This window comes from Myotis davidii, unplaced genomic scaffold (genome assembly GCF_000327345.1).
Source record: "Myotis davidii unplaced genomic scaffold, ASM32734v1 scaffold544, whole genome shotgun sequence".
In the NCBI taxonomy this organism is placed as follows: domain Eukaryota; kingdom Metazoa; phylum Chordata; class Mammalia; order Chiroptera; family Vespertilionidae; genus Myotis; species Myotis davidii.
In genome coordinates, this window is record NW_006297018.1 from 2747203 (window position 1) to 2760780 (window position 13578).

At 39.4% G+C, this 13578-nt stretch overlaps 1 protein-coding gene across 4 annotated transcripts in view; it reads right to left on the minus strand.

Annotated features, from left to right (window-relative positions):
- FBXO18 (F-box protein, helicase, 18) overlaps window positions 1-13376 on the minus strand; it is a 43141-nt gene extending 29765 nt beyond the window's left edge. For 2 of the 4 annotated variants that reach the window (XM_006772621.2, XM_006772620.2), the window contains exons 1-6: window positions 13193-13376; window positions 9761-10362; window positions 5213-5343; window positions 4975-5107; window positions 2449-2639; window positions 128-220 (exon numbers count right to left, since the gene is read on the minus strand). In XM_006772621.2, coding sequence (XP_006772684.1) covers window positions 128-220; window positions 2449-2639; window positions 4975-5107; window positions 5213-5343; window positions 9761-10297 — 1085 coding nt within the window. In that variant the 5' untranslated portion in view covers window positions 10298-10362; window positions 13193-13376. The remainder of the gene's footprint in view (window positions 1-127; window positions 221-2448; window positions 2640-4974; window positions 5108-5212; window positions 5344-9760; window positions 10363-13192) is intronic. The other 2 variants (XM_015569742.1, XM_006772622.2) reach the window with 2 other exon arrangements.
- Window positions 13377-13578: the final 202 nt, after the last annotated feature.

Here is a 13578-nt window from a genome sequence, read left to right on the forward strand (position 1 = left end):
GAATTTTATGTAAATTATACCTCAATAAAGTTGTTAAAACAAAACACCTCTCCTCCTTAAATATGAGAAAGAGTCAAGAATGGAAAACCTCTCTCCCTCTCTCTCTCTTACTTATCTATATACATACCCTGGCCAAACCGATGTTTCCTCTTTAACTTCTGTGGCCTGACTACAGGAATTCTCCTGAAGATACAGGCAATAGAAGATGTTGTAATGAATCCTAACAGGGAAAAAGCAGATTTAGAGAGTATCAAGTTAAGTCATAATCTGTATCTTATTTTCCCTGGGTTGTATTTAGATTCTTTACCATTTCCAAAAGAAGTAAAAATAAAAATAAAAAACTACCACCATTTTATGATAGAAGGAAATAAAAGAATTTAAATATACCTAGAGCTGACCAAAGCCCTCTTAGTGAGCACAGTTCTGGGAAAGACCCTGGCTCCAGAGTGCAATGGCAAAAGGACAGAGACCAGGGCATGCTCTTTGGGGAAAAGGCATTAGCTGCGACCATAGACACAAATAATCACAAAAACAGTATGAATCAGTTGAAAACAAATGTAAATTCCGCTCCTAGTGAGATTCTTGTTCAACATCAATGTAACGTAATCTTATCTTTGTGAGCCTCTGTTGCTCCCTGTGAGGCGATATTGGTTTAGAAGCATGAAGCACTTTCTATCTTTTAAGGTTCCAAAGGAAGGGTGCTACACGGGTAACAAGATATGATTACCAAGAGCTAGAAAACAAAACATCCTCCAAGTCACTAATAAAAATCAAAGACAACACAGTGCACTCAACAGAGGCACTGGATATGGTTAAACATGTCCCATCACAAGTCACTCCAAATCTCTCTTATGTTCACATGAGCCAAACTCATCTCCTTCTATCACCAATTGCCCACCATTTAGTGCATTGCTCCCCATTCCTGGAGTGAGAACAGGTGATCTCCATGCATCAATCTTTTTAATGAAACAAATACTTTTAATAATACAACATTTCAGTCTCTGGTCACATTAAGATTTCTTTTGCCCTAGATTGTTTAAGTATTTTTTAAGTATGGTATATATTTTTAAAAATAGTTTATTGCCCTGGCTTCTTTAGCTCAGTGGACAGAGCGTCGGCCTGCGGACTGAAGGGTCCCGGGTTCGGTTCCGGTCAAGGCATGTACCATGGTTGCGGGCACATCCCCAGTGGGAGGTGTGCAGGAGGCAGCTGATCGATGTTTCTCTCTCATCAATGTTTCTGACACTCTATCCCTCTCCCTTCCTCTCTCTAAAAAATCAATAAAATATATATTTAAAAAAATAGTTTATTGAGTTTTAGAGAGACTAAATAACATTTAGACTAAATAACATTTCAGTCTCTGGTCACATTAAGGTTATCGCCCAGGCCCTAGTTGGTTTGGCTCAGTGGATAGAGTGTCAGCCTGCGGACTGAAGGGTCCTGGGATCCATTTCGGTCAAGAGCACATGCCTGTGTTGCGGGCTCGATCTCCAGTGGAGGGTGTGCAGGAGGCAACCAACCAATGATTCTCTCTCATCATTGATGTTTCTAGCTCGCTCTCTCTCCCTCTCCCTTCCTCTCTAAAATCAATAAAAATAAAAAATAAAAAAAAAAAATATTATCTCACAGGACTGTATACTGTTAGAGCTTGGAGTTGAGAATAATGAACTCACAAGTGTATGTGAGGGGGAAGTTTTTCGCTTACACAACAAGGGTCTCTAGCCCAATGAATGGAATTTATAGCAATCCTTGCTACAAGTGGAAAAATAAAAGATTACCTCCCAGGTAAAGCAGGAAAAAAATGATATAAACACAACATACATGTTTCCCATTCCTCATCTAGGTTCATGTAAACGTGCAGATAATTTGTAGGTTCATATTTGCATTTATGGTCATTATTCATCATTTGTGCATTTGTCTTGTCTGAATTATGTCATGAAGCTCCTTCTTCCACTTCTCAGTGCCAGGGAGAGGGAACATCTCATAATCATATACCAGTTTCCCTCTTATTCGCCACATACTTGTCACTAAACTTCTCCGTTCTTTGTATATACTAAATCCATTCCCATCTTTGGGCCCTTAAGTTATCTATTCCTTCTGCTAAAATGCTCTCCCCCCCAAAAATGGCCAGCTCTTCCTGACATTCAGGTTTCAATTCAGATGTTACTTCCTCAGAGAAGCTTTTTCTCACCCAATCTAAGGTAGTACTCCTCATTTCCCTTGCCTATCACTCTGTTTTTTTTTTTCTTTGCACTACTAATCACTCAGTAAAATGTCCTTGTTTAACATATTTACTTATGCAGTACCTGTCGCTCCTCACTAGATAACAAAACTGAGCTGTGTGAGTTTTATGGCTTGCCTAGTGTGCAAGTGGCAGAGCTGGGACTTGTTGCATGTCTAGGACCTTTCACTCTATCGGAGTTTTCATTCTCCCTCCCACCACTTTACCGATTGCTGATGTTGATTCCCTTCTCCCTCATGGCATAGAGAAGCACAGCGATGCAGTATAAGGTCTCAGTGATGTCTGGCATTGTCACAGTGGAGCTTGGTCTTCTGAAGCAGAAGAGTAACTGCTGGATGTCATTCACACTACTGGAGAGGAGAACAATGGCTGCTACCAAAGCCCACACGTTGACACCCTAGAGGGAAATGGACCAGGAAGGGAAAAAAGACCCCAAAACACAGGTCACAATGAATAAAGATCACATCGGACCACCAGTGAAAAAACCCAAGGCTGGGGTTCAGGTGCCATCCACAGATTGTCTGAAATGAATGCAAACTTCCCAAATGACATCTGGGAAATAATGGCAACCTTTCTCTTGCCCTGGATTCTTTCTTCTTCTTCTTTTTTTAAAAGTATGGTATATATTCTTTAAAATAGTTTATTGAGTTTTAGAGAGAGAGGAAGGGAAAGGAAGAGAGAGAACTAATGATGTGAGAGTGCAACACTGGCTGGCTGCCTCCTATACAATCCCTACCAGGAATGGAGCCAGCAGCAGGGCATGTGCCCTTGACTAGCAACCGAACCAGCAACCTCTTCGTGCATAGGACAATGCCCAACCAATTGAGCCACACCAACCAAGACTATATTCCTTTCTCCTAACCAAGTCTGGATTTGAGTGCTTAGTGCAACTAAATAACATGTATTAAGTATTTTACATAGACTCTAACATTGAAATGATGCTCTCACCTCCCCACCCTTCTTCTCCACATCAGTATGAGCTCTCAGATTCACAGATACTCAACAGAGTCACAACAGTATCACTATTAAATGGGTGCCTACTTGGGAGGCACAAAAGATGGGAGATACAAAAGAAGACAGCATTCTTTAGGGGGGAAGTCAAGACTGACAATTCTCTGGCATTAAGATATTAATTTACTACTCACTGTATGTTATTATTTAATAATGATTAAATATTAAGTTAAATAAATATGAAATAAATCATTGAAAATCTATTATTATAACACAGTATGCTCCACTTAGTAACATCTAAGAAAATGTTCACTAACATGGAAATAGTCATCTTTATCATTCTTAACTTTACTTCAAGTCTCTCTGTTTAAAAAATGCATTCCAATAAAGGTACATTCCCTCCACCTCTCACTATAACCATCCTGTGAAAGAAAACTCACTCCACCATCATCAACAATCACTTCACTGAAAACAGAAAGAGAAATGCACATGGATGGGTTTTCAGTCCTCTACTGGCTGCAGAATATAGGTTGAGGTTGCACCGAGCTTCCAAAATAAAATTTGAAAATCCATGATCTAAATGAGAAGCCACAAGTCAGAAAACTCAGGACTATTTCCAGCTTCTCATTGACTCATTATACATCTGTAACAAGACCCTGAATTTCTCTGTTCCTCATATAACCCACTTTGTTAATGGAATGGGCTGCCCTGTAAAGAAATCCTTATTAATCAAAGTGTTCAGAGGTTAGATGACCATCCTCTGTTAAGGATTCCTCAACGGAATGGAACATTAAACTGAATGTGTTTTTTTAATGTTTTTATTTATTTATTTATTTATTTATTTATTTATTTAGAGAGAGTGAGAGAGAGAACTAATGAAATCGTGAATGTGAAAGAAGGATAGAAAGAGAGAGAAGTATTGATGTGAGAGGAAAACATCAATCTGCTGCCTCCTGTACACCTTCTACCGGGAATCAAGCCCGCAATCTGGGCATGTGCCCTGACCAGGAATCGAACTGGCGACATATTGGTGCACAGGAAGACACTCAAGCAACTGAGCCACACCGGCCAGGGCTGAACTAAATGTTTTGGGTTGTGTTTTTTTTTTTAAATCTTGACAGGATCTCTGATATCTTCTGAGAACAAATCTTGCAAATAAATTATTAAGCAATTCTGACTTATGCAGTCACATACTTCATTACTCATTCTCGGCAGCAGAATGGCAATGCTGGGACCGAGGCCATTCTCTAAATATGCACTAGAGGGGGTTTTGTGTGTGTGCGCGTGTGTATGTGTGTTTTTTTGTTAATTCTCATCCAAGGATATTTTTCCCATTGATTTTTAGAGAGTGGAAGGAAGGCAGATGAGAGAGAAAGAGAGAGACAGACAGACAGACAGACAGACACATTGGTTGCCGCCCATATGCGCCCAGACCAGTGCAGGGAATGGGACCTGCAACCCAGGTATGTGCCCTTGACGGGATTCAAACCCGAGACCCTTTGGTACAAGGGCCGATGCTCTAATCACTGATCCATGCTGGCCAGGGCTGAACTGAATACTTTTTAAAATTACTTCCAGATTTAAGAATCTACAACAATGTGGACTTTTACTTCTCTAATGGGACCAATGACAGGATTAAGGCTTCAAAACAGAGATTAAAGAAAGATTTTTAAAATAAATCTAAAATAACCTTCGGCCAAACTTAATCACCAAGACACTTTTCTTCCAATAAGAAAAATGTGTCACTTTCCCCAAAAATTCCCCACAGCCTCTTCACTTACTGCAGCAGTGTAAAGGTCAGGGAGGTGTTGACGCACACAGGCCTCTGCCTCAGGAAGGAGGTGGTGATCCCTCAGACTCCACAGTGCCCTTTCAGGATCCATACTTGGGGAGCTTTTAGTGGTGGCTGTATAGCTGTAAGACATTCACAGAGGAGTCCATGAGAAAGATGATCCTAAGTGATTATATATGCAAAAGGACTTCAGAAACTGTCTTCTTCAAAGGAGAAAAGCAACTCACCGGATGAGGTTCAGCACACAAAGATCCGACTCTTTCTCAATACCCTGGTTCAATAGGATGCCATCCACTTTGCTGACAGCTTGCTCTTCATTCATCAGGTATCGATGATACAGCTTTTTCCAAGGAATGAACTATATAGTTGAAAAAAATCCAATGGCTATTAGAGAGATTAGGCCACAAACATATGGATTGCCTTCTACCAATTAAAAAGCAATTATCCCTGGTTGGTATGGTTCAGTGATTGGATGTTGATCCATGAAACAGGAGGTCATCAGTTTAATCGCAGGTCAGGGCACATACCTGGCTTGTGCCTCAATCCCCAGCAGGTGGCATATAGGAGGCAGCCAATCGATGTTGATGTTTCTCTCTCTCTTTCTCTCTCTTTCTCAAATCAATAAAAACATATTGTTTTAAAAAGGCAATTATAACTCACAATTCAAAAGCTGAGCAAATAGGGTACAAACATTACACAAATTTTGGTTGGAAACTAGGAGAACTAGGTCTTGGTTTTGGTTGGAACACTAACTTAACATAGAATCTGGGAAAAGCTAGTACTTCAATTTCACTATCGAAATATCAGCACACAATGGCTCAGAGTTCCAATGATGATTAAAAAAATGAAAGCTGTGTCTATACTAGTATCAGACAAGAGAGACACTAAGTCAGAAATTATATTATAAGAAGCCTATATAATGACAAAAGGATCAATTAACCAAGAAGATGTAACAATTATAAGTATATATGTACTAAAAACAGAGCTCTTAAATCTAGGAAACAAACATCAACAGAATAGAAGGAATAAATAGACAGCAATATAATAGCAATAGAGGCTTCAATACTCCACTTTCAAGAATGGATAGCACAACCAGTCAGAAGAGCAATTAGGAAACAATCATTTCATTGAACCTAACAGACCTATACAGAACACTCCACCCAACAACAGTAGAATACAGTCTTCTCAAGTGAACATGGAACATTTTCCAAAAGTGATCACATGCTAGGGAACACAACAGATCTTAACAAATTTTAAAGGATTGAAATTATATAAAGTATCTTTTTCAATTTCTGTGGAATGAAACGAGAAATCAGTAGAAGAAAAAGAAAAGAACCTCCCCCCACCCCCCAAACACATGAAAATTAAACAACACACTCTTAAAACAAGCAATGGGTCAAAAAAGAAATCATGAATTAAAAAATAGCTTGAGATAAATGAAAACAAAATACAGCATACCAAAACAGATATGAAGAACCTTTACATACGGGTGTGAGTCGGGGTGTTAGAACAACACATGTAAAGAAATATGCAGTCTTTGATTGGAATGCAACAAATCATGCGTTGTGGATAGAACACAAGGGTGTGTTGAGAAGTTAGCAATGAGGCTGGGATAATAAAGTGGGGCAAACATGGAAAGCCTTACCTGCCTCCAGGGAATGTGGATATTATTCTGAAGGGAAATGGAAACTAAACACTATAATCAGAAGTATTATTGGAGAATCAAGATGGTGGCATAGGTAAATGCTGGTACTCACTGCCCCCCAAAACCACATCAAAATTACAACTAAAATATAGAACAACCATCATTCAGAACCACCTGAAATCTAGTTGAATGGAAGTTTTACAACTAGAGAAATAAAGAAGAAATCACATTGAGACTAATAGTAGGGGCAGAGGGGCAGAATGAGCTGGTCTGATACCCACATGTGGCAATTTTTATTTGGGAGGGATATCTCAGCTATGGAGGCCTCCTGGGAGGAGAAAGGGGTCCCAGCCCCACCCCAGACCCCCAACCCAGGGTTCCAGTACTGGGAAGAGACATCCCGTAACTTCAGACTATGAAAACCAGCAGGGATTATGGCTGAATGCTATGGAGGCTGCCAGAGTCCCAGGCAGTTCCTCTTAAAAGGCCCAGGCACAGACTTACTCAGATTCACTCCCTCGGAGCTCCAGCACTGGGGCAGTGACTTGGGGGGGAACCAGAGACATATGAAGAATTGGACTGTCTGGAATAGGGGCAAGAACTTGGGGGTTCCCACACAGGGGCGCTCACAGGGTTCATTGTTCAGAGTCCATTATTCCTATGCTAAGACCTCTGCCATTGCAGAGCTGACTGGCAACCATATTTGAGTCTCCATCAACCTGGTTCAAACTGTTTGCTCCACCCTAGTGATTTCCTGAAACCCTGCCCACCCAATTTGTAGCCCCATCCAAGCTATTTGCAGTAGCTTTTCCATATGAATGGCTTGTCCTATCTCAGGGTTCAGACTCTCCTAAAATTTCTCAAACAAGCAGCAGCTGGTGTCAGAGTGCCCCATACCTGTCAATAAGAGGTCCAAGACCCAGCACTACCAGCCTTCCTTGTTTCACAGCTTGGCCTCACCTGGGCGCTTCTAAGCCTGATACAAGTAGCAGCCATCTGCAGATTGCTCTGTAGCTCCTGATAGGTGGCCCCAGGCAGTGGTTGACTTTGCACCTCCCAGAAGGCCCCAGAACCAGTGTTCCCAGTGGATAGCTTCAGACAACACCAGATTACAACTTTACACATCCACAAGCAACACACTCAAGGGGCAGATTCAGTAAGCACCAAAGCCCCACTAAAGCAAGTCCTACACCATAGGGGTGTCCCCTGCACAACAGTAGTTGCAGCTGGTCCTCACAGCCAGCCAATTGGCCTGGAGGTAAATTCCTGCCAGTGGCACCAATAGCAATCAAGGCGCAACTACAATAAGACAGTGCACACAGCCCATATAGGGGTTCAACCTAGAGTGTCCAGCTCAGGTGACTAGGGAGGCTGAGCCACTGGGCCATACAGAACACCTACTACACAAACCACTCTACCAACTCCAGGAGGCACAGAAGCTCTACCTAATACATCAGCGGTTCTCAACCGGTGGGTTGGGACCCCTTTGGGTGTCAAATGACCCTTTCACAGGGGTCGTCTAAGACCATCGGAAAACACATATATAATTACATATTGTTTTTGTGATTTATCACTATGCTTTAATTATGTTCAATTTGTAACAATGAAAATACATCCTGCATAACAGATATTTACATTACAATTCATAACAGTAGCAAAATTATAGTTATGAAGTAGCAACGAAAATAATTTTATGGTTGGGGGTCACCGCAACATGAGGAACTGTAATAAAGGGTCGCGGCATTAGGAAGGTTTAGAACCACTGTAATACATAGAAACAAAAACATCAAAGTAGCCAAATGCAAAGACAAAGAAACATGTCACAAATGAAAGAACAGAAAATATCTAAAGAAAAAGAACTAAATTAAATGGAAGCAAACAAATTACTAGATACAGAGTTCAAAACAATCATTATAAGGATCCTCAAGGATCTTAATAAAAGTTCAAGGGACTTAGTGAGAATTTCAAGAACATTAGTGAGAACATCAAAGACATGAAAAAGGACCAGTCCAAAATTAAGCATACTCTAACTGAAATAAAGAAATATTTACAGGGATTCAACAGTAAAGCAGAGGATGCCAAGTATCAAATCAGTGATCTGATGAGGAAGCAAAAAACTCCCAATCAGAAGAGCAAAAGAAAAAAGAATAAAGAAATATGAAGATAATGTAAGGAGCCTCTGGGACAACTTCCAGCATACCAACATTTGCATTATGGGGGTGCCAGAGAAGAGAAAGATATTGAAAACTTATTTGAAGAAATAATTACAGAAAACTTCCCCTACCTGATGAAAGAAATAGACCTAGTGAAATAAATAGACTCTGAGGAAACAGAGAGTCCCAAACAAGAGTAACCCAAAGAACCCCATACCAAAACACATCATAATTAAAATGGCAAAGGTTAAAGACAAAGAGAGAATCTTAAACTCAGCAATAGAAAAGCAGTTACTTACCTACAAGAGAGCACCCATATGTCTGTCAGCTGATTTCTCAACAGAAACTTTGCAGGCCAGAAGAGAGTGGCAAGAAATATTCGAAGTAATGAATAACAAGGACCTACAACCAAGATTAATCTACCCAGTAAAGCTATCATTTAGAATTGAAGGACAGATAAAGAGCTTCACAGATAAGAAAAAGCTAAAGGAGTTCATCACCACTAAACCAGTATTACATGAAATGTTGAAGGGTCTTCTTTAAGAAGAAGGAAAAATATGTATATATGAACAATAAAATGGAAATAAATATATATCTATCAACAATGGAATCTAAAAATCAAAATAAATGAACAAGAAATCCAATAAACAAAATCAACTGATGAATAAAATAGAACCAGAGACATGGCAACATGGTACAGACTGATAAATCTCAGAAGGAAGAGGGGAGAAAGGATGGGAAGAGCTTAATCAAAGAACTTATATGCATATATGCATTACCTATGGACACAGACAATAGGGTGGTGAAGGCCTGGGGCAGGGTGGGAACAATGTGGAAGTGGGGCAATGGGAGGAAAGAGGAGAGACATCTGTAATACTCTCAACAATAAAGATTTTTAAAAAAAGAAGTATGTATTAGGGAAGCTAATCTTTTTATTTTTAGAGAAAACATCAGAGAACTCCAAGTGTTTTACATACCAGTGGATCACTAATTATCTCCCTCCAAAGATGGCACACCAAGCACAGATTCCAATAGAGATCTTCCACAGGGAGGAAAGCAAAAATGTGCCTTAGGACTTCGCTGGGAAGGCTGCAGATATGACTCTGGGGTTCCTGGCAGGGCAAGGTTCCAAGAAGTCCATAGTAAGAGTCAGGAATGGGATCATGATCCATGTTCTCCACTTCTTGGCTGGGTTCTTCAGTCTCTGCAGAGAGCCATGACAAAAAGCCCTCTGCTTCCAGTCTAGCTTCCCTGGCCTTTGTGCAGGACAGGGGCAAATAATGCTGTGAGGTTTTTTTAGAAACTCCATGCCAGTGACTGGTCCCTGTCGCTTGATTCCTCTCATCCTCAAAGGACCGAGAGCGCTTCCTTACCAGCAGAGCAGAGCCTGACGAGCCCAGTCTTGCTTCTCCATCATCTTCCTGAGAGAGGGCACAATTGCTTTCTGTAACAAACATCATTTCACCCTCTGAGTCCTTAGAGCTGTCTTGGCCCACAGAATTGCTTTTAGCCATGTCATTGGTACACCGCCGCTGGCCAGCTGGGAAGAATTCAGTGATGTACCTTTGACATCCTTGACCTGCACAGAGAACCCAAAAAGAGTAACAAGAAATTAATAATGACTGCTGACCCATTGTTAACCCAAATGATACAAACTAATTTTAATTAAGAGACAAGAATATAGTTATTGGCTAAATGATTATATAAAGAGCTTAAACAGCCCCACCCCTCAAAAAACAACAACACATTTACATTTGGCTCCATCATATAGTTAGACACACATATGGAATGACAGAAACCAGTCTTCAGATAGTGTGAGGACCACATTATACTTTGTAATATATACAAACTGAACATATGAATGGGCAAAGCAAACAACTGTCCACATTCACTCACACATCCACCTATAAAAATTCACACCTCCTAGCTTGCTCTTATAATAAAAAAAAATCTAAGTTTGCTTAAGTAGAAAGAAAAATGCTTCAGGTTATCAGGATTCAGTAAAACCCACTCTCCCATGTGACAGAGTTAAAACCGTTTTATTTTCATTTCTTCCTGTGCAGCTGACAAGTTAATTTATTTTAAAATAAAAAGAAAGGACTTGGAATTCTTTTCAGATTATTAGAGTGGTATCTAATCTAATTTATACATTTATTCATAAGCACCTATGATTCTAAGACAAAAATAAAATGAAAAATGATATAGTGTAGGGAGTGGCTATAGAGTTAAGCCTCGGGCTGACCTGTGGCAGGGCCACAAACAAGTCCCAGCTTGGAGGGCAGAGCCCTCCTCGCATGGTTAAGCTTGACCTTATAGGCCTCCCTTGCTCCTTCCTAAGTAGCTAATGGGCTGTGGGAGGTGCAGCAAGTGCTACCAAAACAAGGTGAAACTCACAAAAACACTGTAAACATGTTGACCACTTCTCTTGTTTTGCTTTGTGTGCTCTGACTATAAAATAAAGCTTTGGCTTGCAAGCTGGATCACTATTTCCTTATCCAGGCACAGTGATTCCACCTAGCCCCAGCTGTATTCTCTTGTCTGCCTTCTTTAATCCTCACCGCCACTCCTCAGGTTCACCCTTGGCTGTCCTGGCACGGCACAATATAGTCTTTGACCTCACAGACTTTTCAGGCACTAAGGGGAATCAAAAGGTGATTTCATACATCATTAATGCACTTTAAACTCTTATAAATTATTGTAAAATGTCAATGAACACCTTATCAATATACAACAAAATACATGGTTCCTTTCTGAAATGACTGTAGCCAGAATTTTTACTTTGGAAATAAGGGAGTGGAACAAAACTAAGTTTAGCCTTGCCTGGCCTGCATAGCTCAGTGGTTGAGCGTTGACCAATTAACCAGGAGGTCAAAGTTCAATTTCCAATCAGGGCACATACCTGGGTTGCGTGTTCAATCCCCAGTGTGGGGCATGCAGGAGGCAGCTGATCAATGATTCTCTCTCATCATTAATGTTTTTATCTCTCCCTCTCCCTTCCTCTCTAATATCAATAAAAATATTTTTTTAAAAAATGTGTTTAAAATATATTTTAAAAAATCATTTTAGAATGTTTTTATAACATTCTGAAAAAAATGGAAAAAAATCCTAGGTTTGGCCTTTAAAAGAATTTTTTTTTCTATGTTAGGAAAATAAAACTATAACTGTTTCTGGGGTAATGTGATAAAAACCCAGATTTGAAGTTAACAGGCCTGGGTTAAATCTTGATATTTTCTAATTGTGAGAATTCAATCACAGCAATATTTATTAAGAGTCTACTACATGCTCAGTGCTAGGACACCCCATTGAAACACACCCATGCTGACAGTCCTTATCAAAAAGAATTCACAATAGAGAAGTCGACTTATCTACACAAAACAAACAAAATATAACCAGTTAGTTTAAAACTGCCTCATAAATTGGTTATAGAAGTTCCAGAAGTGATAAAAACACAATATTTAAAGACAACTGGATAAGATTTAAGTTGGATGATGAAATTATATATCAAAGGGAAATAAGGCAATCTGGATCATACATCTATTATTAAAAGATGATTGGTAATATTTTATTTAAAATCTTTTTTCCTCGAAATATTAATGTTTATTGCATGTAATATTATATATAAAATCATTTTTCTTGAAATATTAAGTTTATTGCAGGTAACATATTTAAAATCATTTTTCTTGAAATATTAATGTTTATTGCATATAACATATTTAAAAGTTTTTCTTGAAAAAAAATTAATTTTTTTAAAAGTTGGAATTCATTTGGCATATAGGGAAATGATACAGAACTTGCATGTAATAAATAATAAATATCAGGTGATAGCAAGTTTAAGCTTGGGTCCATAATAGTAATGGGGACATTTCGCTGTGGGTTCTTGAGTGGCAGTGACATGACAGGAAATGGTACTCAAGAATATTATCTTGATGTGTGTTCCACCTGGTTTGAAAGAAATAAAATCTAAAGGCAAGGAAAAGTGTTACTGCAGCAGTCCAGGTCTGAGGTAACCAAGGACACAGTCTACCACAAAATCACTGAATGAGGGAACATTTTGGAGAAAAATAATGATACAATGGACCTACTGGCAAATGGACAAAGAAGATTACTGCAGAGTCTAGAAATCAAAATGGTTCTAGATTAGAATAGCGGTGATATTGGTATGTGTTTTCTACCATGTTATAATTAAGCAAGCTCATGGAATTCATTCAGTCATGTTTTCCCGGGGCCTTTACCAACCACTTACAATAGGAAGAAATTTTCATGGAAAATGCACAAATAATGAAAAAAGTGTCAAAATGTTGCAACAGGACTACAAAATCACTACAATAATACTTACAAATACTGGGAGACATTCAAAAGCCACACACACTACAGATTCTAAATGCAAGGTACATTTTTGGAAGACATACCCCTAGTCCCTCTTTTTGTTCTGGGTCTAGGATAGAGACCATGGTTCGGGTCTCTGTTTGTCCATCTTTGACCGAAGGGCTGGGTCACAGCCAAGTGACTTCGAGACAAATGTTGGCAGTCGATGGCTGTAAGATGCTTCCGCTTAAACCGTCTCACTGTATTACACCAATTGGCAAAAGAAATGGGACACTTGTTAGTTACTATCAATTCTACAAGCTAGCCAGAAAATTATTCTTAATTTTCAGGAATACAGTGACTGTGGACCACTTAGCCAACCCTTTTCTTCTTCTCTACCTTCACATCAACTTTTAGTCATTTCATAGTTTCTTAGCATTTCTTCCTCAAAATTTAAGAAAAAAATCCAAAATTAAGATCCTAAAAAGAC